General features: G+C 41.1%; 2 protein-coding genes across 3 annotated transcripts in view; one reads left to right on the forward strand and one right to left on the reverse strand.

Annotated features, from left to right (window-relative positions):
* Window positions 1–22,694, forward strand: part of slc5a10 (solute carrier family 5 member 10) — a 24,206-nt gene continuing 1,512 nt past the window's right edge. Inside the window, exons 1-14 of one of the 2 annotated variants that reach the window (XM_063883702.1) lie at window positions 3–536; window positions 660–731; window positions 1,610–1,714; window positions 2,261–2,320; window positions 3,257–3,361; window positions 3,485–3,590; window positions 4,179–4,259; window positions 4,346–4,551; window positions 7,578–7,713; window positions 17,844–17,951; window positions 18,043–18,193; window positions 18,331–18,499; window positions 21,120–21,335; window positions 22,578–22,671. In XM_063883702.1, coding sequence (XP_063739772.1) covers window positions 429–536; window positions 660–731; window positions 1,610–1,714; window positions 2,261–2,320; window positions 3,257–3,361; window positions 3,485–3,590; window positions 4,179–4,259; window positions 4,346–4,551; window positions 7,578–7,713; window positions 17,844–17,951; window positions 18,043–18,193; window positions 18,331–18,499; window positions 21,120–21,335; window positions 22,578–22,671 — 1,717 coding nt within the window. In that variant the 5' untranslated portion in view covers window positions 3–428. Of the gene's footprint in view, window positions 537–659; window positions 732–1,609; window positions 1,715–2,260; window positions 2,321–3,256; window positions 3,362–3,484; window positions 3,591–4,178; window positions 4,260–4,345; window positions 4,552–7,577; window positions 7,714–17,843; window positions 17,952–18,042; window positions 18,194–18,330; window positions 18,500–21,119; window positions 21,336–22,577; window positions 22,672–22,694 lie in introns of both variants that reach the window. The other variant, XM_063883703.1, reaches the window with a different exon arrangement.
* On the reverse strand, window positions 5,265–15,258 carry LOC134864597 (protein FAM83G-like). Its single transcript, XM_063883701.1, has 5 exons — window positions 13,884–15,258; window positions 11,810–11,977; window positions 10,747–10,871; window positions 8,756–10,136; window positions 5,265–6,313 (listed from the first exon to the last, which is right to left on the reverse strand). Exons 1-5 carry the CDS (start codon window positions 14,436–14,438, stop codon window positions 5,942–5,944), a joined length of 2,601 nt encoding a protein of 866 aa, XP_063739771.1. The 5' UTR covers window positions 14,439–15,258; the 3' UTR covers window positions 5,265–5,941.

Below are 22,694 nucleotides of genomic sequence, written 5' to 3' on the forward strand. Positions count from 1 at the left end.
AAAGGACAGCCCTCTTCACACATACAAGAAACACCAAACACTTTCAGTTACAGCGAGCTTGTAGTTCAGCTGAGCAGGGACTTTTACCAAGGGCTAGAGTGTGTGTTGGACTGTGTGTGTGAGTGTGTGTGTATGTGTGTGTTTGTAATTCTGTATGTGTTTTTATGGAGTGTAATGTTTTATTCTTGGTGTTTAGTGTGTTTGCAAAGTAGATTTGCAGTGTCAGATTATGAGAGGTGATTGATGCGAGTGACTGTACATGTGTAATTGTTAGATCCACAGGTGTGTGTGTGTGTGTGTGTGTGTGTGTGTGTGTGTGTGTGTGTGTGTGTGTGTGTGTGTGTGTGTGTGTGTGTGTGTGTGTGAATACCAGAAGTGTGCCTGTTGTTTTATTGTTAAGTCTGTGTGCATTGGTGTGAACATTGAGGATGTCAAACTCCACCGTCAACTTCTACGCCCTGTCTCAGTCCTTCAGTTTCTCTGACATTTTTGTCATAGTCACCTACTTCCTCCTCAACCTCGCTGTCGGCATCTGGGTGAGAATCAGATCTTTATAAATGTGTGTGTGTGTGTGTGTGTGTGTGTGTTTTTCTGAATGCTTGCATGCTCATTTTATATGTAAATTGTGGATGATTGTGTGTAACAGTTTCCTCTGTCAGTCATCATGCAGGGTGAGCAGGAATACTCTGAGCGGATACTTCTTGGCTGGACGGGACATGGCCTGGTGGCCGGTGAGTGTGTGTGTGTGAGTCATGTGTTTCAAGATCTACTTTCTATCATTCTAAACGCCGCTTATTTTGTTGGAAATACTTAGGATAAATGAATAATTAATTCATTAAATGTTGTTTAAGTGTTGTTGGATTTTCTGATCCACTGATCAGCAAGTGCGCTTAGATATTTTTGTAAATGAGGTAGTATGTTGATTCTTTGCAACTTGTTTTTACTTTAAGATTTTATTTTATTAAACATATGATAGACTTTTAGAATACAGCACAAATATCATTGGCTGTTCCCTACCTTTTTTTCGCAGGCCATTACAGAAAGGTCTGAGTATAGGTTATGCTTTCCATCCAAAGTGGGATTTCCCCTCTCATTTATAATAATAATAATAATAATAATAATAATAATAATAATAATAATAGTATTTATAAAGCAGCTTCAAAGTTGACTTTTCAAAGTATTGTGGCAGAAAATAGCAAAAGCATGATAACAGGAATAAATATGACAACAGTAAGGCCAATGAAAATCAAGACAAAATAAAAAATAAATAAATACAAATAAAATAATAAAAAGCAATTCAATTAAGAGAAAGATTACAATACATATATAACTATAAAAGGATTGACAATACAAAAGTGTCAATACAAATAATCTAAGTAAATAAAGTAACTGTTGGATGATTAATGAGGTGAAAGAAAAACAAACTTAAACGAATACTAGGATTTTCCTGCTCCATTAATCATCTCATGACCCGTCAGAAAAATACAGTAGCTTCACCTTGACCAGCTCAAACTGTAGCTTGAATAAGTACTTAAACACGAGTATTTTTACATTGTTGCAAAGGTACTTTTACCTTAAACAATCTGAATACTTCTTCTACTCACTATAGATCGGAGCGTCTCTCTTTGCCAGTTCCGAGGGTTCAGGTCTGTTTATCGGCCTTGCCGGCACCGGAGCTGCTGGAGGAATCGCTGTTGCTGGTTTTGAATGGAATGTGAGTAGAAGCACACACACACAATAATCATTGAGCATGTTATTTTCTTTATGATTATGTAATAATTATATGGCTAACTAGTAAAACCAAACACATTTGTGAAAGCAAAATAACACACAGCTAAAATAACTGAGCTCCATTTTGTATCTGAAAAGAAAACAGTTGGCATCGTGATTGCAATAGCTTTTTTATTTAGTTACCGCTTTCCCATTTCCAGACCAAGACATACAGACATTTAGTTGTGCAGTGTGGATAGTTGTTTTAACTTCCTTCAAAGGCTGTTGCAGGCAGCCTGCTGCAGGGGGCAGCAGCAGTACACCTTCAATATTACACTTTATTATGTGGCGTATTGAATATAATGTCAGTCAGTCCTCAGTATCAGTAGTTCACAGGCTTGCACATGCAGAGCTTGGCTTGCACATGCAGAGAATAGAAGGTTTTTGTTAGTTTTACCAAAGAGATGTTTATCTCCTTTGGCTATTGTTTGGGATAGTCTGGTGAAACCTCCTGTGTCCTTTTTCTGATTCCTTTCTTTCTTTCTTCCAGGCCACCTATGTGCTGCTGGCTCTTGCCTGGGTTTTTGTGCCTGTCTACATCTCCTCAGGGGTTAGTTTGTGGTTTGCATACACACACATACACTGAAATGGGTAAAAAATATGCAGTGGCATTCTCTTACGTCTTCTTTTCCTAAGTCCCGATGAATTCTCCTTCGAATCTTTCCTCAACCCCATGACCTTTTCTCTGAGCTTAAGGAATAGTGATTAGGTAACATTTTTAAGAGCAATTTTTGACAATTCAACCCTGCAACCATGTCTGCTTGTAAAGGCTGATTCAGCAGGTACATTTAAGTGCCAAAAAACATTCCTTGCCAGCACTCCCCGCCTTGAAAATTCCCCAAAGGGGTGTTAACACGATACACACACACACACACACGCACACACACACACACACACACGCACACACACACACACACACACACACACACACACACACACACACACACACACACACACACACACACACAAAATGACTTAATTTGTCCCTGTTTATATTTACTATAAAACTGGGGCAATAGTGAATTCATGCCACTTGTCCAAAGTTGCTAATTGGCTAATCATACTGAGCTACTAAAACCACTTCTTAAAGGGATAGTCTCTTTTTTTTGGAAGAGGGATTCTATGTCATCCATGAAAGACAGTTGGCATGCACACAGTTTGGAGAAAAATACAGGAATAGAGGCGCAGGAGCAGCATTAAACCTATTTATACAGCTAACAAATGCAAACCTTAAAAAAAAATCTATGTTAGTTGGAAGTGTGTGCTATATTTTGAATATTTTTAAACACTTTACTTTGCCACTCTACTTTTTGAAAATAAACTTCTATTCTCTCTTCAAAGCCCCTAGACTTGATTGACAAAACAGTACCTTATAATTCACTGGCTATCAATATGTACCTCATACCCACTTTAGAGAAAACTTCATCTTTAAGTTTGCCTCTTCTGTGTAGCTTTGATGTGTTAAATATGTTAAATGTGTGTTCAGATCGTGACAATGCCAGAGTACCTTGGCCGTCGCTTTGGAGGAGAGCGGATCAGAACGTACCTGGCTGTCCTTTCACTGCTGTTGTCGGTCTTCACAAAGATATCAGTATGACAAAGTGACACACACACACACACACACACACGAGTGGCCCAACACTGCATTAGCCTTCCAGCATTTGACAACTCTGTCTGCAATGACACTGAATCTATGTTGTGTTTCTGCCTGCAGACTGACCTGTACTCTGGAGCCTTGTTTGTCCAGGTGTGTCTGGGATGGAACCTCTACCTGTCCACAGTCCTCATGCTGGTGGTCACTGCTCTATACACTATAGCAGGTACACAGGCACACAAACACACAGACCTACTGGGCACAGGCACAGGGGCCAAAAAAGGACGAAACTCAAAAGGACCAGCAACAAAAATATGACTGCAGAGAAACACAAAACGACTACAAAGAGAAACTGAATAATTGCAAATAGGGGCAAAACAACCAGGAAGACTAACAACAACGGTGACATGTGGCACAACAACCAAAAATAAATAAAACATTTCAACAAAGACACTGCACAGGGACACTTAACACCTAAAAAGAGACTCAAAGAGAGGTCCAACTATAAAGAGGGTTAAAAAAATCAAAGAGACACAAAACAACCAAAAAGACACACTAAATTACGAGAAAGACACACAAAAAGAATCAAAGAGACAACAAATATTACTACAAAGAGACTCAAAGGACCTTGCGAGGCAATACAACCCTAAAAAGTAACACACTCTACAGAGACAAAAAAAGAGGCAAAACAACCACAGACAAAATATAACTATCCAGTAAAACAGATTTCACTTTTTAGAAATACATTGTAACGTTGTCGGCTGATATAGAAAGATTCCCAGACTACACACTCACTTCCTTTCCTTCCTTATAGGTGGTCTTGCTGCTGTAATCTACACAGACACTCTACAGACATTCATCATGATTATAGGTGCTATAATCTTAACAGTCACGGGTATGTACACAAATCATACATAATAAACACAACTGCAGTTATTTCTGAGGAATGTTTTGTTGGAGTTGTGTGTTCCCCGTCCCCAGCCTTTCAAAAGATTGGAGGCTACAGCAACCTGGAGCGTGTGTACAGCATGGCCATTCCCAGTAAGATCATTCCCAACAGTACCTGCCACCTGCCACGCGAAGACGCCATGCACCTATTCAGAGACGCTGTCACCGGGGACCTGCCTTGGCCCGGCATGACTCTGGGGCTCACCATACTGGCCACCTGGTACTGGTGCACTGACCAGGTACAATATTACACAAACACAGAAAAAACCCACCACCACTGATGGGCCTTAAAAGTGCTGCAGGAATCCAAAAACCAGGAAATTAGGTGTAAATGGTGCACTTCCTGTTCCCGTTTCTATTGTTTTGGTTTCAATGCCTGAAAAAGGGTCTGTGGTTAACACAAGCTTTATAGATTTCCTGTTATAATCACCAACATAAAATAGGTCAGTAAATAGCCCACTCTGGAATTTTGGAGCCGACTTCGAAGAACATGCAGAAACAAATGCCCTCTATTGTGCCCTTTTGGAGGAGAAAATATTATAAAGTGACCTTAAAATGTAAAAACAGGATGCAGAGCTCCTTTTATTTATACATTTTGTTCCATGGTCAAAAATGAAGGTTTAAGCACTAGGTTCAGCTTTCCAGAGTCCTTTCTACTGATCCACAAATCTCAGTAAAAGAAAAAAAACTCCACCGTGTTTACCTGGTTTTGATGATTTCTTGACATACTGAAATACCAGGTTTCACAAATCCCCTGGGTAATATGGAAATATACGCTATAATTACTTTTCTGCAGTTTATGAGGAACTACTTAAAATACTATTTTCAGGAGTGTCTCCAGGTCGGGGCGCAGATGCTTGAGGTTTTTTTAGGTTTCAGTGTTATACATTTCCTGAATATATCAGATCACATGTTATTCATCTAAACTGGTTGAGGCAAGAATAGAGCTGGATAGCAACAGTTTTTCTTTTTATTTACAACATTTGACTTTTGGTCCCACATCAGTGTTTAAAATTGCATTTATACCAGTTATCAACACAGCAGCCCTACCCTAACACCATCAGTAACTAATCACAGTCGTATCAACACCAGAGACTCTTATACCAGCAAGGAGCCATAACAAACTGACCTTGCAATGCACTTGTCTAGGTTTGATGTGGAAAAAATACAATTTACAGTACACAATTCTGAGTAAGAAAAAGCAGTTAATGCAATTAAGAAATCTTTTTTAAAGAATAGTTTTTAAGACTGAAGTGCCTGAGTTTGCAGAGGAGACTTGGTCACAGCAGATTTTCTTTCGTCTACAATACTCTTGTTTATGGTTTGTTTCTCCAAGGTTTCGTTAACAGCCAAACACTCCCAAAACCATCCAGTCTGCGATATTAGCCTTGAAGCGCCGGTTTTGAAGGTGATTAATTTATTCTTGAGAAATATTATCAATTCAAACTGCCAACTCTTGTTAACATAGTCGAAAATGAAAGTTATTTTATGTTGAGCCGCAGGGTTTGAAAAGAGGGTATGACACGCATGCCATGAGATAGAGAAGAATCCACACTGAAAAGTCAACACTTTGTTAGCAGGATGTCTGTATCCTCTATCATTATGGTGTACCTTCGCTCGCCCACACCTCTACCTATCAGCCTTGTTGTTTTCAGACGCCTTCTTCTGCGACGCATCACCACGTGCCCTTAAGTGTTTAAAATTGCTGAGTTTTGAGAAAGATACTCCTAGCAACCCTGATGGGTTGGTGGGCATGCGTGGCGCGTCCTGACCAGCCTTCCAGTATCCCGGGCTGTGGCGTCTTGGCGACCGTCCAGAGCGGTTCTCTGTGCGCGCCTGGGCCGATTCAGGCTGCAGCGTTTGTCCCTGCCAGTAACGGTGTCCTCCGATCACCGGGGCAGCAGATCGGGTCGGGCGGTGAAAACTTCCAGGCTTGGCGATGATTACACGAGAGACTCTCTGTCGGGAGTCACGGCTCGGAGATTTGGAGGTCTGGAACAACTGGACAAGATAAGAAGCAGAGATGATTAGGACACATGAAGTCCAGAAGAGTAACAGATGGTGCCTATTTGTGAGTGGCCTGTAAAGCCTGTAGGGATGAAAATAACAATTGTTTTCATCATCTATTAGTCTGCTGATTATTTTCTCGATTGATCGATTAATCATTTGATCTATACAATTTCAGAAAGTAGTGAAAAATGTCTGTACAGGTTTTTCAAACTCCTTTAAATGTCTTGTTTCGTCAATCTAAAACACAAAGACATTCAGTTCATAACATAGCTCAATGATATAACGTACTTTTCCTTCACTGACAGGCTTAAAACTGCATTTTTGCAATTTAGTTGGTGATTCATTTACTCTCATGTTTCTGTCTAATACTTTAGTCAACCCAAAAAATATCATTTCCATCAGTGCTGATTAACAGATGGAGTACCTCAGGGATCAGTCCTCTGCCCTCCACTTTTCTTTGCCTTTAAGCTCAAACGTGATTACTTATACATATTATTCCTAAACCTACATCTCCTTTAATTCAAATGATGCCAGGGGACTAAACAACCTACAAAACTCCCTTTAAGTATATCAGATTATCTTTTTCAAACAGTGAGCTTCATAGCAGAAATCCTAGTGTGACATTTGGTAGTAGTTTCAAATATCAGGAATGTGCTTCCACTTTCTGTATTAAAGGTTTGCCTTCATTTAACAACATGAAGGCTCCTCTGAACAGTACATCACCAATGCAATGTGGGTTGTTGAGCAATTGTGGAAATGGCTAAAAGGGTTATAACTACACGTTGTAGTTTACGTTTCTTTAAAAAAAACTAAGAATGTCTACTTTAGTTTGACTAAAGTTGATCACAATGTGGACGTCTGCATCTCCTTTATCATGCCTTTATTTTCAACATATAATTACATACCAATGCAACTCTCTTGATACCCATGTGAGTCATTATAACATACTCAAGCTTCAACTAGTTCACAATCCTGCAGGAAAACTACTCAGAAGATCCACAGATGATTGTACGCAACACTAGTTTTGGCAACGTTATAGTGGTTTCCTGTGAGTTTTAGTTTCAATTCATACATTTGTATGATTTTAAATGACAGGGCTTGCTTTTGAATATATTTCTGACATGCTAAGCCCTTTTTTTTTTCTCTATTTCTATTATTTGGGCATTTACAGCTTATGTTCTTTTATCTGGGTCTTGTTATACTGAGCATTTCCTGGTTTTTACTTTATTTGAAAGGTGCTTTTGTTTGTGTTTAGGTGATTGTGCAACGGTCCCTGTCTGCTAAGAATATAAGTCATGTTAAAGGAGCTTCGATCCTGGCTGCCTATCTGAAGATGCTGCCCTTCATCCTCATCATCCTCCCTGGCATGATCAGCCGAGCTCTCTATCCAGGTGCGTGCAAACACACACAACTTGTTATCTGGGAAATTTGGAAAACAATGATGACGTAACTGTGAGCAGGTAGTGGCTTGCTTCGGCACCCTACATGCAGCACACCCATTTTAGTTGGATTTACAGTATATACAGCAGGTGTGTGTGTGTGTGTGTGTGTGTGTGTGTGTGTGTGTGTGTGTGTGTGTGTGTGTGTGTGTGTGTGTGTGTGTGTGTGTGTGTGTGTGTGTGTGTGTGTGTGTGTGTGTGTGTGTGTGTGTGTGTTTTCTTAGTAAGACTGCCTACTAATTCACAACAAACATCATAGTTGGGAACTTCTGCACTTTGCGTTGATTACTCAATTAACACAAGGATTTTAAGAATGAAAACGAGCCTTGTGTCAACATCTACATTAGTATCGTAAAGAGCTGCACGAAACTGAATCTATTGAATCTAACTGCCGAGTATAGAAAACAGAGGGAAAGAGCATGTTCCCACAATTGAAAAGTAGAGACTTGTAATTTTTGATAATACTAAAACTATTGATTGACTTTTAAAATAGTTAATTCTCTGCCATTCCATTTAATGACTAATCATTTCACGTCTACAAATAACTTTACATTTCTTTATCTACATAACCTATTACCTCCTCTACCAAGCAGGTTTTGTTTTCATTTTTGTGTGTTGGTTTGTTTGTTTGTCAGCAGAAAAATGAATGGCCCAATTTTCAGTAAACTTGGTGGAAGAGTGTAGCCTGGGAAAAAGGAAGAACCCATAAGTATTTGGAGCCATTAAATTACAAGAAGAACACACACATTATTATTCACTTCCTTTGACATTGCAAAGGCATGGCCTCCATGTAGTTCTGCGCTCTCCAGAGGCATTTCTAGTTAGCAATTAATATGTTGATTATTGCAATATAACTAGCAAAAACGGTTATTCTGTAAAATCACAATTTCAAAAGGCCAAGGTTTTGAAGTAACAGTTTATAATCCAAGGATTTTCTCTAATGATTAAACAGAAAACATGGCAACCTAAAATGTGTAGGAAAAAAGTATATTACCTGTCCTATGTGCCTGTGCGGTGAGGGGTTCCCTTGTCTGCGAAGCTGCTGTGATTGGCGGATGAGGTCAGAGGTTTCGTCACTGCTTGGATCCCGCAGATCCAGCATGCTCTGGGAGAGGCGGGCCATCATGTTGAACCCGTCTCCTTGGCGATGCCCGCGGCCCGACCCCGCCTTCACTCCCGTGTTAAGCGGATCACTCGGCTCTGTCGTGGGACATTCATAAAACTCCTCCTCTGATGCTGTAGAGGTGCTTGATGGGGCATCAATGACCCCTCGGTCGCACATGACCTTGGTACTGTCCTGGCTGCCCTCGCCGGTGCTGGCTGAGTCCCTGTCGTCCTCTTTAGATGTCATGCGGCCACGGCCTGGCTCCACCTGGTTTTCTTTTTTGTTGAAGCCATCGAGACTTTCCAATTGGTCAATTTTCATCAGAGTGACCTGTGGTTGACCGGGTTCCTCTGGGGAGGCGGGGTTTATGACTAACTGCAAAGTGCGGCGTTTAGGGACAGGAGGTGCTGCAGGTTGAGTCTCTGCAGTTTGATTAGCAATGTCTGTTGGCTGCGAGTCAGCAGTAACATTGGATGGCGATGTTTCATTCAGTTTGTGTGTGTCTTGTGGCAAAGGTTTGTTGGGCTGCTGAGGGGGCCCTCTAGAATCTATACCATCAGTTTGGTCTTTATTTGGAGCTATGTCTATTTGCTCTTTTAGCTGTTTGTTGGTTGGACTCGCAGGAGTAGAGACGTTTGTATTCCCAGATGGATTCTCCGCATCTCCTGTAGCTTTTGCATCCCGAACTGAAGCAGGGTTCTCAGTCTGCGGCGGTAGCGTCAGTGGTGCGCTGAAGCGTATAGCCTGGCTGGTCTCAAACCTCTCCGACCTCTGTAAGTGGACCTGATTGGCTCGCTTATCATCCCTGATGTTGATAAAGCCAATCACATCGCTTGGTGGGTCGGGCTCTGGCCAGGTGGGCAAGTACGGGATCAGGTATGCTTTTTCCAGATGGGCTAATCCCGGATGCAAGGGTGGCTCTTCGATGACCCCCCTAACACGTGCTTTCGGAAACTTTAGCCCAGTGGGATGGCGGGAGTTCCTGTTGCTGGAATTTTGTTCAGAAGAATTGGCACTTGCGTGAGTTCCCGTGGTGACAAGAGCATATTTGGGATTGATGAGCTTCCTTGCTACAGCAGCAGACACCGGAGCTGGAGCGGCCTGAGGGACCGTGTCAGGGATCGGCTCATCTACCATGGGGACTTTGTGGAGGGACACACCTCTGGACACGAGGTAAAGGTCGCAAAACTGGATGTCGAAGGTCTCCACTGCCTGCCCCGTGATCACTGTGATGAGGTTACGGTCCAAACGAGATGAGGACCAGGTGAAGCTGGAAAAACACAGACAAGGAAACATAAACCCACAGCAGAACTCACTTCATGTGCTCAGATTGGTTGAAAACTACATGTGTTCCAGCTCTTTCCTCTATGTCGCAAGTCCTTAGAGAAATAAACTCACAGTTTAAATATTACACCACAAATCTGTACCCTGACAGTCATGGATCCAGCAGGCCTTTTGATTGCATGGTGCGGGTGAAATGGTTAATAGGTAACTATAAATGAATAATTCTGCGTGTGTTGAAGGAAATATTTATAGTTGAGGAAGATCTGCCTATTTCACACAAATTAGTTTTGGCAAATAAAGATTTGCACGTTGCAACAACAATGCAAAAATGTCTATGTTGCAACATGTCCACAATAATCAGCTGTTCATATTCAAGTATTTCCGAAAAAAGGCCCTGCAATCCTATAAGACATTTGTGTGAAGCTCCGTAGGGCAAAGTAGATTTAGTGATCATTTTGTGTAGGATTGTCTCACAGTGCAACCCCTATCACACACTAATTTAAACCATTAGTTTGGGCAGCTTTAAATGCTAAATGTTAAGAGATGTGGAAATGCACTGAGCTTGCAACCAACATACTGTGGAGTACACTGCTCACCTGTATGAACCAGAGATGGCTCTGTCTCCATCTACCAGGAGGAACTTCTGGCTCAGCGCTCCACGCACCTTCTGTGCAGATCTTGTGAAGAACTCAACCCCACCACAGCAGCGCACACGCAGATTCTGAACACAAACACAAAAGCACATATGAATACAGAGTTAATGCTTTGTACAAAAGGAGGCTCTTAGGGATGAATAGTGATGGGAGGAGGGTTTTATTGAACAAAAGGAAAATAAAGGCTACAAAAGCATAGGAAGACCAAAAAGAATGAGTTCCCTTTTTGCTCTTCAGAACAATTCTTCTTTATTAATACCATCATAAACTTGTGTTGGCTGACTGCAGGTTGGAGCATGGACTGTATCTCTGTATGAACGACACACCCCGCAGTGTTTGTCTTTGGCCCTGTGATAAGGGTGTGGTCCCTGGCTGAGCTATGCATAGAAAGTCAATGTTCTGTGTGAAATGTCACAGGAGACGCGATGTATAACATTTGTAAAAATAATAAGAGCAAAGATGGCAGACAACAAAAAGGTTGAAAGAGATGACAGGTTTGGATGTTGGAGCCGTGAGGAAGGAAGAAAGAGAAACATGTCACAGATAGTGACGTGAGAATGTGAACAGTTTATCTAATCATCTTCAGCTCACATAGGAATTTCCTAAGTGTTTTCCTGGTCTAAAACACTTAGAAAAGCCCAGATGAATTAAACATGAGGGGTTTTTTGTTAACTGCCTAGACCAGTTCAACTCAGAGGGTAAAACATAACAAAGACATTAAGCCTATGGCAAAACAACCCGCTGGTGCATGCACCTTATTAAGGCCTACAGGCAAAAACCTGTTCCACTATGTTGATCATGCCCTTATTTCAAATATTTTCCCTTTTGTAGTAATATACTTGAACATGCAACTTAAATGAAACCAATTTAGTGGAAATGCTGGAACTGTAGCTTTTTAGTTTGAACAGTTTTCTATTATTTGAGGGCTATACTTATCAATAGTAGCCATCTATTTCAAAAAGCTCATCTCCCAGTTTATCAAAACATCATCAGGGCGTGCGCATACCTTTAGATGTCCACGGTGCATATCAGCTCTGCCACACATGGAGAGGAAGCAGGGGACTGCAGCCATGTCAATAATTATGTACACAGGAACTTTGCGTTTGTAGGCTGCATCCAGCAGGTCCCGAAAGATATCCACGTCTGTAAACACATCCATCACCACGGCTATCACCTACACACACAAACACATAGAAAAATAGAGGAAACCACAAATGGGGTTAGTGTTTCCTGATCCGTGGGGGTGGATTTGATTTGACAGCCATTAAATCTTCAAAGGAAGCTAAGCACTTACGAAAACTGCATCTAGAAATTAAATAAACCCTCAAAACACAAAAGAAATGTCAAGCATTCGTATAACTTCCTAAGAGTACAATTCAAGTTATTTCAGGAATGTCAAGACTCTAGTAGCCTTATCATCACATGTGAATTATAAGCAAAAATGCAATTGCATTGTAAAGAAATGCATGTATAATGTTTAATTAAGCATTTTCTAAACTCTCAAGACTTTGTGCAAACCCTGTACTTGATCATAAATGTTTCATAAAGAGATTGCTAGAAACAAATTGCTCTGCAGAGTGGTGACAGACTGTGAAGTGTCTGGATAGTGTGTGTTCTGTGGATTCAACAACACAATACTAGTAACAGGATGGTACTCTTCACACAGCACTGGCTACTTACTCTTCTCTCCTGTTTAAGATTTAAAACTAGGTAGACTTTTGGCACAAAGGCTGGCAACTTACTGAAGGCTGATCAAGAAAATAGCTCTCGGAAAAGCTAGTAAGTGCACATACAAAAACTCTACATAGGGAGGCCCAGTTGGCATATTAAGCGAAAAAAAAAAAAAAAGTATTTCAATGTATAAATCCAGTTTGTCTAGACTATCTGTAAATGTGGCAGGATCTATGAATGTAAGAGGTAAAGGCTCCCAGGTGCTGTAACCTTTCCAATGACGTCAGAGCATTTTTTACCATTGGCGTGTCAGGATCAGACTTATTTTATTAATACTCTGTTGTTGGTATTTGTGAGTATGTCACGTGTGAGAGAAGAACAAAAGAGTTAATAAGGTTTGTAAGACAAGATGCCAAGAAAATAATGAAGACATGTCAACATGTTTAGTAGTAGATATGATTAAGCGTTGTGTGAAACTGCAAAGCTGTAACCAGTGTTCAGTGTCAGACATTTGATAAAAACAATCCTTCAACTGATGAATAACATAAACAATTTTGATTCATATTTAATCTTCAAATTATATTTTTCATTCAACAGTTCAAAACTCAAGATCTATGCAGCTTAATATTCCATATTAAACATCTGTGTTTTGCTATATCTGAAATGACTGAAAGGATCAACATAGTTTCAAAGAATTACAATTTTAAATGACTGAAGTACATAACCATCATTTTTTTCATTGCCTTTTCTGTGTTTTTGTATTAATGCCCTACTGTGTGTGTGTGTGTGTGTGTGTGTGTGTGTGTGTGTGTGTGTGTGTGTGTGTGTGTGTGTGTGTGTGTGTGTGTGTGTGTGTGTGGCTACACGAATACTACTGCTATAGTTATTTACAGTGTTGTAAAGTTACTAAGAAGATTGACTCAAGAACTGCACTTAAATTCTATTTTGAAGGACTTGTACTTTGCTTGACATTTGTTACTTTGTACTTTTACTCCACTACATTTCAAAGGTGAAGCGTCCACTTTTACTGCATTACATACATGTGGTACCTTTGCAGATGTTGTTTAATTAGGTGAAATATAATCATCCTTACAGACTTAAGTCATACACGGGGTAAAATGCAACAGTTAACCTGCAATTAAAGTAATTAAAATAAATGAGTTGCACCTTTACAAACTTTTACAAACTTTACAAACTTTGATAAACACATTAATGTATCAATAACTATAAACAAAACATATAATACATTATTCTGAAATGGACCAATCTGCATAATGAGTAGGCTTACGTTTACTTTTGGTACTTTAAGTATGTTTTGATGCCAATACTTTAGTACTTTTACTTGGGTAACATTTTGAAGGACTTGTACATATAACAGTATTCCTAAACTGGTATACTGTTGTTATTACCTTCTGGGCCGATGCGATGCTCTTGCGCACCACCTCCTTGATGTGCGTGTGCCCCTCGGTTGGAGGTTGGGTGTACACGGTCACACGTGTGACCCCTCGGTATGAACTTGCCTCGGGCCACCCGAGGTCCAGCTCCGCAACTGACGCCTCCGACCGATCCGGCCAGTACTGCAGCGACACCTCTCCGTCCCCCCCGTACTCCCCAGACCCCGGGGTGAGGTTCCCTGGGCCCGGGGTGAGGTTCCCTGGGCCTGGTATCATGGTCCCTGGCCCCGGTGTGGTGTTCCCTGGCCCCGGGGTATCTGGCTTCTGATGGTGCTCATGTCCGGGCCTATAGGCATCCGCTGTGTATTCAATCCGCTCTATCTCCGGTTCCGAAAGAAACTCCCGGAGGCCGGTCTCGCGTATGAAGTCCCCGAATGCATCTCGGCCCTTGGTAACGAGAACCTCGATCGCCAGCCGCTGGTCCTCGCTATAAAAAAATTCCGGTTTGCTTTCACTCACGCGCCAGTTGACGTGGTGGTTGTCCAGACACTGGACCTGAGACAGCGCCATAGTATTTCCCCTGGTCAATAAAGAGTAAAGTATGGAAAGAACCAAGCTGACCCAGTTTCCTCTCGTCGGTCCGTTGGGTCAAACTTACAAACTGACATTAAGCTCCATAACGTGTCCGCGTGACATGGGCCCGTGTGGCGATAAACATATTTCCATCTGAAGGAAAGAAACCGCTGCAACAGTTCCCTCAATACAGACTCAGGGTTGTGCACACTCAAACATACACACACACTCAGGTGTTGCTTTAGCAAAATCAACTCCCCCCAACGCCACGCCTTTCACCTGACAGGAGGCCGGGTAGATCCAGCCGCAGCCCGGTTCAGCGGTTCCAGCCGCCGGGCACGGCAGACAGCTGTCTGGGTGGATGAGTGACCGCCTGTGAGTCAAACTAAAGCGGAACACATACTTGACAGAGAAGTCATTAATCCTCCTTTAAAAGTGTTGAAACTGTTGGTGACTAAAGCTTACTGCTGTGCTGACGAGGCACTTTTCCTCTCTTTTTGTCTTTTCTAATCCTGGATGTATAAAAACCACTTACTGATTCAACTGTTGAGTTCCCCGAAAGACAAACGCTGGTAAAGATCACGTGGCGCCTACGTGTCTCATTCTTCACTTGGTGCGAGTTCACGTCGGTTTATTTTTCCGTATGTTTCTTGATAACGCTTCTCCAGACAAAAAGTTAATCGAGTGCTGGTCCAGTGGTGTGTGTCTGCCCAAGGAATCCGGCAACGGAAGCTCTATCACCGGGGCAGAAAGGCGGAGTGTCCGGTAGTTGGTTAGGAAAGAGAGGCTGTTAACTCCACCCTCCTGTTAGGACCCAAATCTGGTTTTTCATCCCATGCAGAACCCGTTACGAAAGACAGTGTTGGGCACTAACTGTGGGACTTAGTTGTGTGTTTGTCTGCTGCTGATAAAGACTGTTGCATGTAATGTGCCTGTAATTGGCTTAGAGATAAACAAATGATTTTGGGTTTATCATACTGATACAAAATACACATTTCCTATTTAGGTGATGCGATGCAGATGCCAAAGTGTTTGCTTATCATGTGATTGCTTGTTAATTACCTGTCACTGAAACATTTTCTGGATTTTTTTTGATGAACGATTAGGAGAAATAACTGATATAAATCTGGATCAGGGTTGTTATACTTTAAGATAAAGTGAAATGAATGGATATGTATATAAAGTTGCACCTTACTGACAAATTGCCTTTAAGGTTTCAAGGTTTTATTGGTCATATGCACAGCATTTACAACGTACTGTGTATGTTGGCAATGAAAATCTTATATCCCATGCTCCTCCAACAACTCGACATACATGGTGCAAATAAGAGAAATAAAATAGTGCAAAAAGAGAGAAGAATATTTACAATAACAACAATAAAGATTTAAGGATGTGAAAGATATACATATGTGGAATACATTGAAAGTATTTAAACACACTGTACGGTAATTTAAATACTTGTTGTTGAATGAGGAGGTATGGAAAGATGCATATATTACGTATAAACAGATGTATATGGCAGATATGTATAATATATAGATATATGTACTGTAAACAGATGTGTATGGCAGATGTGTATAATATATATATATATATATATATATATATATATATATATATATGTGTTCTATAAACAGATGTGAGTAGACATTCACAGAGCTCAGGAGTTCAGCAGTCTTATAGCCTGTGGTATAAAACTGTCCCTGAGTCTGGTAGTCTTGGTCCGGATGCTGCGGTACCGTCTGCCAGACGGCAGCAGACAGAACAGATTGTTGCTGGGGTGATGGGGGTCCTTTAATATCCTACCGGCTTTCTTCCTACACCGCTGGGTGTAGAGGTCCTCCATGGATGGCAGCTCCGTCCTGGTGATGTGCTGAGCAGTTTTCACCACCCTCTGTAGAGTCTTACGGTTGAGGGCGGTGCAACTGCCATACCAGGCGTTGATGCAGCCAGTCAGGATACTCTCGATGGTGCACCTATAGAAGTTTCAGAGTATCCTGGAGTCCATGTTGAACTTCCGCAGCCTGCGGAGGAAAAAGAGCCGCTGTCGAGCCGTCTTGGATATGACCCTGGTGTGATGTGTCCATGTCAGGTCCTCACTGATGTTTACCCCGAGGAACCTGAAGCTGCTGACTCTCTCCCCAGGAGTCCCGTCGATGGTGATGGGTGTGTGTGCCTCTCTCTGCCTCTTCCTGTAGTCCACAATCAGCTCCTTTGTTTTGCTGACGTTAAGATGGAGGTTGTTGTCCTGGCACCAAGATGTCAGGGCTCTGACCTCCTCTCCGTCTCGTCGCCGTCTGTGATCAGGCCGATGACGGTCGTGTCGTCAGCAAACTTGATGATGGTGTTGGAGCTGTGTGTGGCCATGCAGTCGTGCGTGAACAGGGAGTAGAGGAGAGGGCTGAGCACACAACCCTGAGGGGCTCCGGTGTTGAGGGTCAAGGTGGAGGATGTGATGTTCCCCATCCGCACTGCCTGGGATCTGCCCGTCAGGAAGCTCAGGATCCAGTCACAGAGGGCGCTGTTGAGCCCGAGGTCCCTGAGCTTAATGATGAGCTTGGAGGGCACTATGGTGTTGAATGCTGAACTGTAGTCAATGAACAGCATTCTCACATAAGTGTTCCTCCGGTCCAGGTGGGAGAGGGCAGTGTGGAGGGTGAGGGAGATGGCATCATCCGTGGACCTGTTTGCCTTGTAGGCAAACTGCAGGGGGTCCAGTGAGTCAGGGAGGGAGGAGGTGATAAAAGGTTTGACTAACCGCTCAAAGCACTTCATGATGATGGAGGTGAGTGCAACTGGGCGGTAGTCATTGAGGCAGATGGGTTTTGTCTTTTTGGGGACAGGGACAATGATGGACTCTTTAAAACATGTGGGGACTACAGACTGGAGCGGTGACCTATTGAAAATGTCTGTGAACACAACGGCCAGCTGAACTGCACACACCTTAAGAGCACGGCCAGGGATGCCATCAGGTCCAGGAGCACTGTGTGTGTTGATCCTTTTCAGAGATCTACACACATCTGCACTGGTTAAAACCAGTGAGCAGGGATCCTGGGCCTTCTGTGCCTCCACAGCCGGGGGCCTCTCAAAGCATGCATAACATGTGTTCAGTTCATCTGGGAGAGATGCAGACACTTCCTCAGCACCACTCGTTGTCCTTTTGTAGTCTGAGCCTTTGTTGTGAGTCCCCTTTTATCATCAAAGTAGAAAAACGAACTATCTAACAAATAGATGGAGTTTGAAAAGATTTGCGTCTTGTAAATTGTAGAAAACAAATGATGAACTATACTTTTATTTTACTCCAGATCCTTTCCCTTTTTATAAGTATAAGTTACGGAAAATAAAACATGCTTTGTCACATCTTCCACCCCTGTGTGAGTGATCTTTGTCTTTATATCTCAGACACTGTAGGATGTGTGGATCCAGAAGAGTGTGTGAGAGTGTGTGGAGCTGAGGTGGGATGCTCCAACATCGCCTTTCCCAAACTGGTCATTGAACTCATGCCAAGCGGTGAGCATACTGTTATTTTTTAGTCTGTCAACTTCTTTGATAACATTTTTTTTTTACCTGCATACATGTTCATCTGTGTCTTGTATTGCAGGTTTGCGTGGACTTATGATAGCAGTGATGATGGCAGCTCTGATGTCATCACTGACCTCCATCTTTAACAGCAGCTCCACACTCTTCACTATGGACATCTGGAAGAAGTATCGCTCACGAGCTTCGGAGAAAGAGCTGCTACTGGTCGGAAGGTACGTCACACACAGATGGAGGGTCAGATGTCAGGGAAAATGGGTTATAAACTCTGGACGCTGACATTTGGATAAGTACCTCGTACTTAAAAAATCCGAGCTTGCCCTTTAAAGTGAAAGAGCTGTGTTTGTCCCAGGATTGTGACTGTGATCTTGGTGGTGGTGAGTGTGGTGTGGATCCCCATCCTTCAGTCGGCCAACAGTGGTCAGCTGTATGTGTACATCCAGTCAGTGACAAGCTACCTCGCTCCGCCCGTCACTGCTGTCTTCACCCTGGCTGTCTTCTGGAAGAGGACCAACGAGCAGGTAATAAGCAAACACGTTATTTTTATAGATTAGTCTCTTAATAGTTTTCTCTGTAAAAAGGGAAAAATGCCCTCCAAAAGATCCCACAGTCCAATGGGACATCTTCAAATAGCTATTTCTTTCTAATTAACCCTTTCAGAAACCCAAATATAAATAATAATTCTGATTGATACAAAAAAAAGTCAAGTTTTCAAGCTGGAAGCAGTACATTCTTTTGGGACTCCTTCAAAGACATTTATTTTTCAACCTCAAACATAACCAAACGTAATACAACTTTTACTACATTTTGTACAGTAAACTAGTTGTCAAAATAAGAGTTTTAAAGATTTTCTGCACTGTTTGTCCTTTCTCCCACACCGTACTTGTGCTCCTTTTTTTATTGGCCTCACAAGGAATCCAGCTGCCAACATCCCTCACTGCTTGGTGTGGAGCCCAAGGGTGAACGCACTCATTTTATGAAGTGTATAGTTCTCTATTTCCCCTGAAGAAACCAGAATGAACATGTTGCATTTTCACTTGAACAAATGAAAGTGTTTCTGGCTGATAACAGAGTGCAAGTGAGGGAAACGTTTTGATTATTACAAGATATAGATTAACAGAGTGCTGTAAAACAGATAATGCTGTTGTAAAAATATATATTGAGCCTACTGCCTACAGTAATAACACGTCAAAACATCTTTCACCTGCAAGTAAAGACCAGTTCACTGGATTGAATTTTAATAGAGCACATCCTGGGTGTGTCTGCTCTCTGTGGACACGCTGTTTAACCACTAAAATAAATAGGATTTTCAGGTTTTTCTTATAAAATCCAACTCTTAATAAAGCTACAAATAGTCATTTTTTGTTTTCTTTTATTGCAATAAATCTGCCTGAAGTTACAACATGTATTGGCAACAGCTTATCAAACACTTAGTTGGTCATTGGTCCCTGTTACCTAAAATCCTTTTTTGGCCATGCTAGCTGCTGTATGGATTGAAATGTCAGTGGATCCACCTATTTGGTCCAGATTGAACTCTTAACAATATTTGGATGGATTGTATACAGACTTTCATGGTCCCCAGAGGATTACATCTACTGTATATGCCTTGATGTGTTAAGACCTGCTACAGACCAAATCCATGCTTACTAGAGAGGTTATACATAGGAACAGCCATCATTTTCTTTGAGTTGTATCAGTATATATGATACCTTTTGTAGTAAGTTATTGATAAGGGTCAATAGCACTGTTAAACCAAAGGTGTGAGGTTTTTTTTTACTCACACTGAGCGTATCACTGTAAGAATCTTAATGGTGCTGACTCATTGGGGTCAAAAGCTACATGCCACTAAACATGATATGACACACACTCTATAGTCTTACACTGTACAGAAAACCGAAAACAGACATGCTGTATTTTAGTTGAAACATTATCTTTTGAAATGCAAGATGAGTGTAAGGAATGGAGAGAATATAAAATATAATGAGAAACTAAGTAGATGTTTAGTTGTTTGCTTTGCTTGCCGTGAAAAGGTGATTATTCTCATGGTGGTGCAGTCGAACCACACTGATCACATTCTTTACTGAAGGCTGAACAGAGGCAGCGACAGAGACTTATTTGTGTTTCTGAACGTGTGTGTACTTAAGTGAGAAGTGACACCATGATGACAGATTATCATGCTGGGAAAGTGAGAGTGAATCAGGAAAGAACACACGCAACATACAGAGCAGGACGTTCGGTGTATTATTCAGTAAATCATGTGTTGTTAGAGAGTTTAGTTTAATTGATATGGACATCACAGTAGCATAACATTGAAACATACATGCATAAGGACCAGATGCACTGTGTTTGTAAAAAAATAGACAAATACATACACAAAAACAGGTTTAAAGGTAACACTTTAACACTCACAGAAAAAGCATGTTCATGTAGGCATTTAAAAGAAGGAATCGATTTCTTAACCCATCTTACTTTGAGTTTGTGAATAAAAAACATTATTTTCCTCATGTGTCTCCCTGGTGAACGAAAAATAAAACAGTCTTAATGAATTAAAGTTAAAAGGTGCAGCTAAATCAAAACCAAAGTATAGCAAACCATGTCACACAACTCGTGCAATATAATTGAAGTCTCATTTATCCAGTTGTATTCTCACTACTTCATAAACGTATGTATTTTTGCTAAATCCTTAATATTTAGAATAATCCAGCATGTCTCACGCTAGCGCAAACACGATACTCTTCCATGCAAGTACTGCTAATAAAGTGTTTCAAAAAGTGAGAATGCATGTCGTAATGACGAAATTATTGCAAAAACAAGACTTTGATAAAACTGAGTGTGTGAGAGTTTGTGAACAGATGTTTTGATATAGTTTTGCTGTTGTCAAATGTTGCCCAAATAAGAAAACATCAACAATTTTCCATGTTTTTGGATTCTTTGTTCATTGTGTATCCATGTGAGACATACTTGAAGACAGTGGTAGTTGTTGATATATTTTTGGGGAAAATATTCCTTTTCAGTTGGATTTGACCTATGAAATAAATCTGAGAATATTGAGTTTTTTCAAGGTGTGACAATAGTGACGCCTTATTGGTTTTTGTAATGTAATCTGTTTATAGGTTTCTATGTGTGTTTCTGTGTACCCAGGGTGCGTTCTGGGGCCTGATGGTGGGTTTGGTGGTAGGGGTGTGTAGGATGGTGTTGGAGTTTGCCTTCCCGCCTCCCAGATGTGGCGTTGTGGACTCGGCACCTGATGTACTGCGCAGCGTCCACTACCTCCATTTTGCCATCCTGCTCTGTGGGCTCACTGTTATCGTGGTGACTGTAGTTTCACTGCTCACACCCCCGCCCAGCCCTGAACAGGTGTGTACATACAGATATAATAAAGACCCATTGTCCGAGAGGGATATTGGTTTTCACAGGCAGTACACAGAAACATACAGATATAAAAATAGTCAGGTTGTTGTCCTGTCTTTAAAACATTTTTTATTTTATTTTATTCTGACGCAAAGGAACAGGTATTTTCTGAAGGCTGACCTCCATGTTACGAAACAGTCGAAGAGGCCTTGACTTTCTAAATCCAATAAGATCAACACCCTAAGAGAGAAATCCTAAGGCGCAGAGGAACTATTGTTGCTCTCAATAGAAAGACTATCTATAATCTAAATGCTTCATATTTCAAGTCTTGATAATACCGGCGATCAATTTGACACATTACATAATTCTGGCCTGGGTGTGAACTCAAACTGCAAACAGCTGCATTCCTGATGTCATTGTAAATTAATAAAATGAAGCAGAGACAACTAATCACAATAACGGTTAGCATTTTATATCAATAAACATTTGAAAATCTATAGTTTTATATAAGTTATTTATATCAATTATACTGTATAAATTAGAAGCCATTTAGTGGAAATACAACTGAATATTAGTCAGTTTATATTCCAACATGTTTTGCAAACAATGGGTGTGAAACCATTGATTTAGAGTAGTGCAATATCTTTGGAATATGTTGGGAAATAATGTTATTTGTCAAGTGTTATAAGAGGAGATTGACACTGATGAATCTCTCTTAATGGTTGGGGTTATGCATTAAAAAATACCAGTTAAATCTGTCTACCAGGTCCTTGTCAACATGTTGGATCTGATGCATTATATCTAGCTTTCAATTTATGTAGTAAACCTGAGAGTGATATTTATCTTCTCACCTATATAACTTATTTATGAAAGTATTACAACAGGTTTTAACACACATTTGAGTGATTGTATCTGTTTACACAAGGAAGAGTGAAAAACGTGACTTTTTTAAAAATGTGTTATTCTTTTCTTGAAGGATTTTGGTGTCTTATTGGGTGTTGTTACAGATGTGTACTGATGTATATTCTGTGAAATATTGGTGGCATACAAAGGGTCTGCAATTCAGTATCTAATAGGGCTCTTACCAAACAAACAAAGTCTCTGTAAGAAGATTTAACTCTACCTTTACGTCAGGATCTTGTCAACATATATTGATTCTCTAAATGTAGTTTACACTGTAGGTCGCTTTTCATGACAAAATGAATCGCTAGTAAATGAATGTTCGATTTCCATGTTCTTCTCCCGCAGTTGTGTAACCTGACCTGGTGGACTTTGACTGAAGAGCCACAGAGAGAAATTCCTCTACAGAAAGTGTCCTCTGTCAGCCACCGTAGCTCCCAGAGTAAGGGTCTGAATTTTCACAAC

The sequence above is a fragment of the Eleginops maclovinus genome, chromosome 5, assembly GCF_036324505.1.
Source record: "Eleginops maclovinus isolate JMC-PN-2008 ecotype Puerto Natales chromosome 5, JC_Emac_rtc_rv5, whole genome shotgun sequence".
Classification (NCBI taxonomy): domain Eukaryota; kingdom Metazoa; phylum Chordata; class Actinopteri; order Perciformes; family Eleginopidae; genus Eleginops; species Eleginops maclovinus.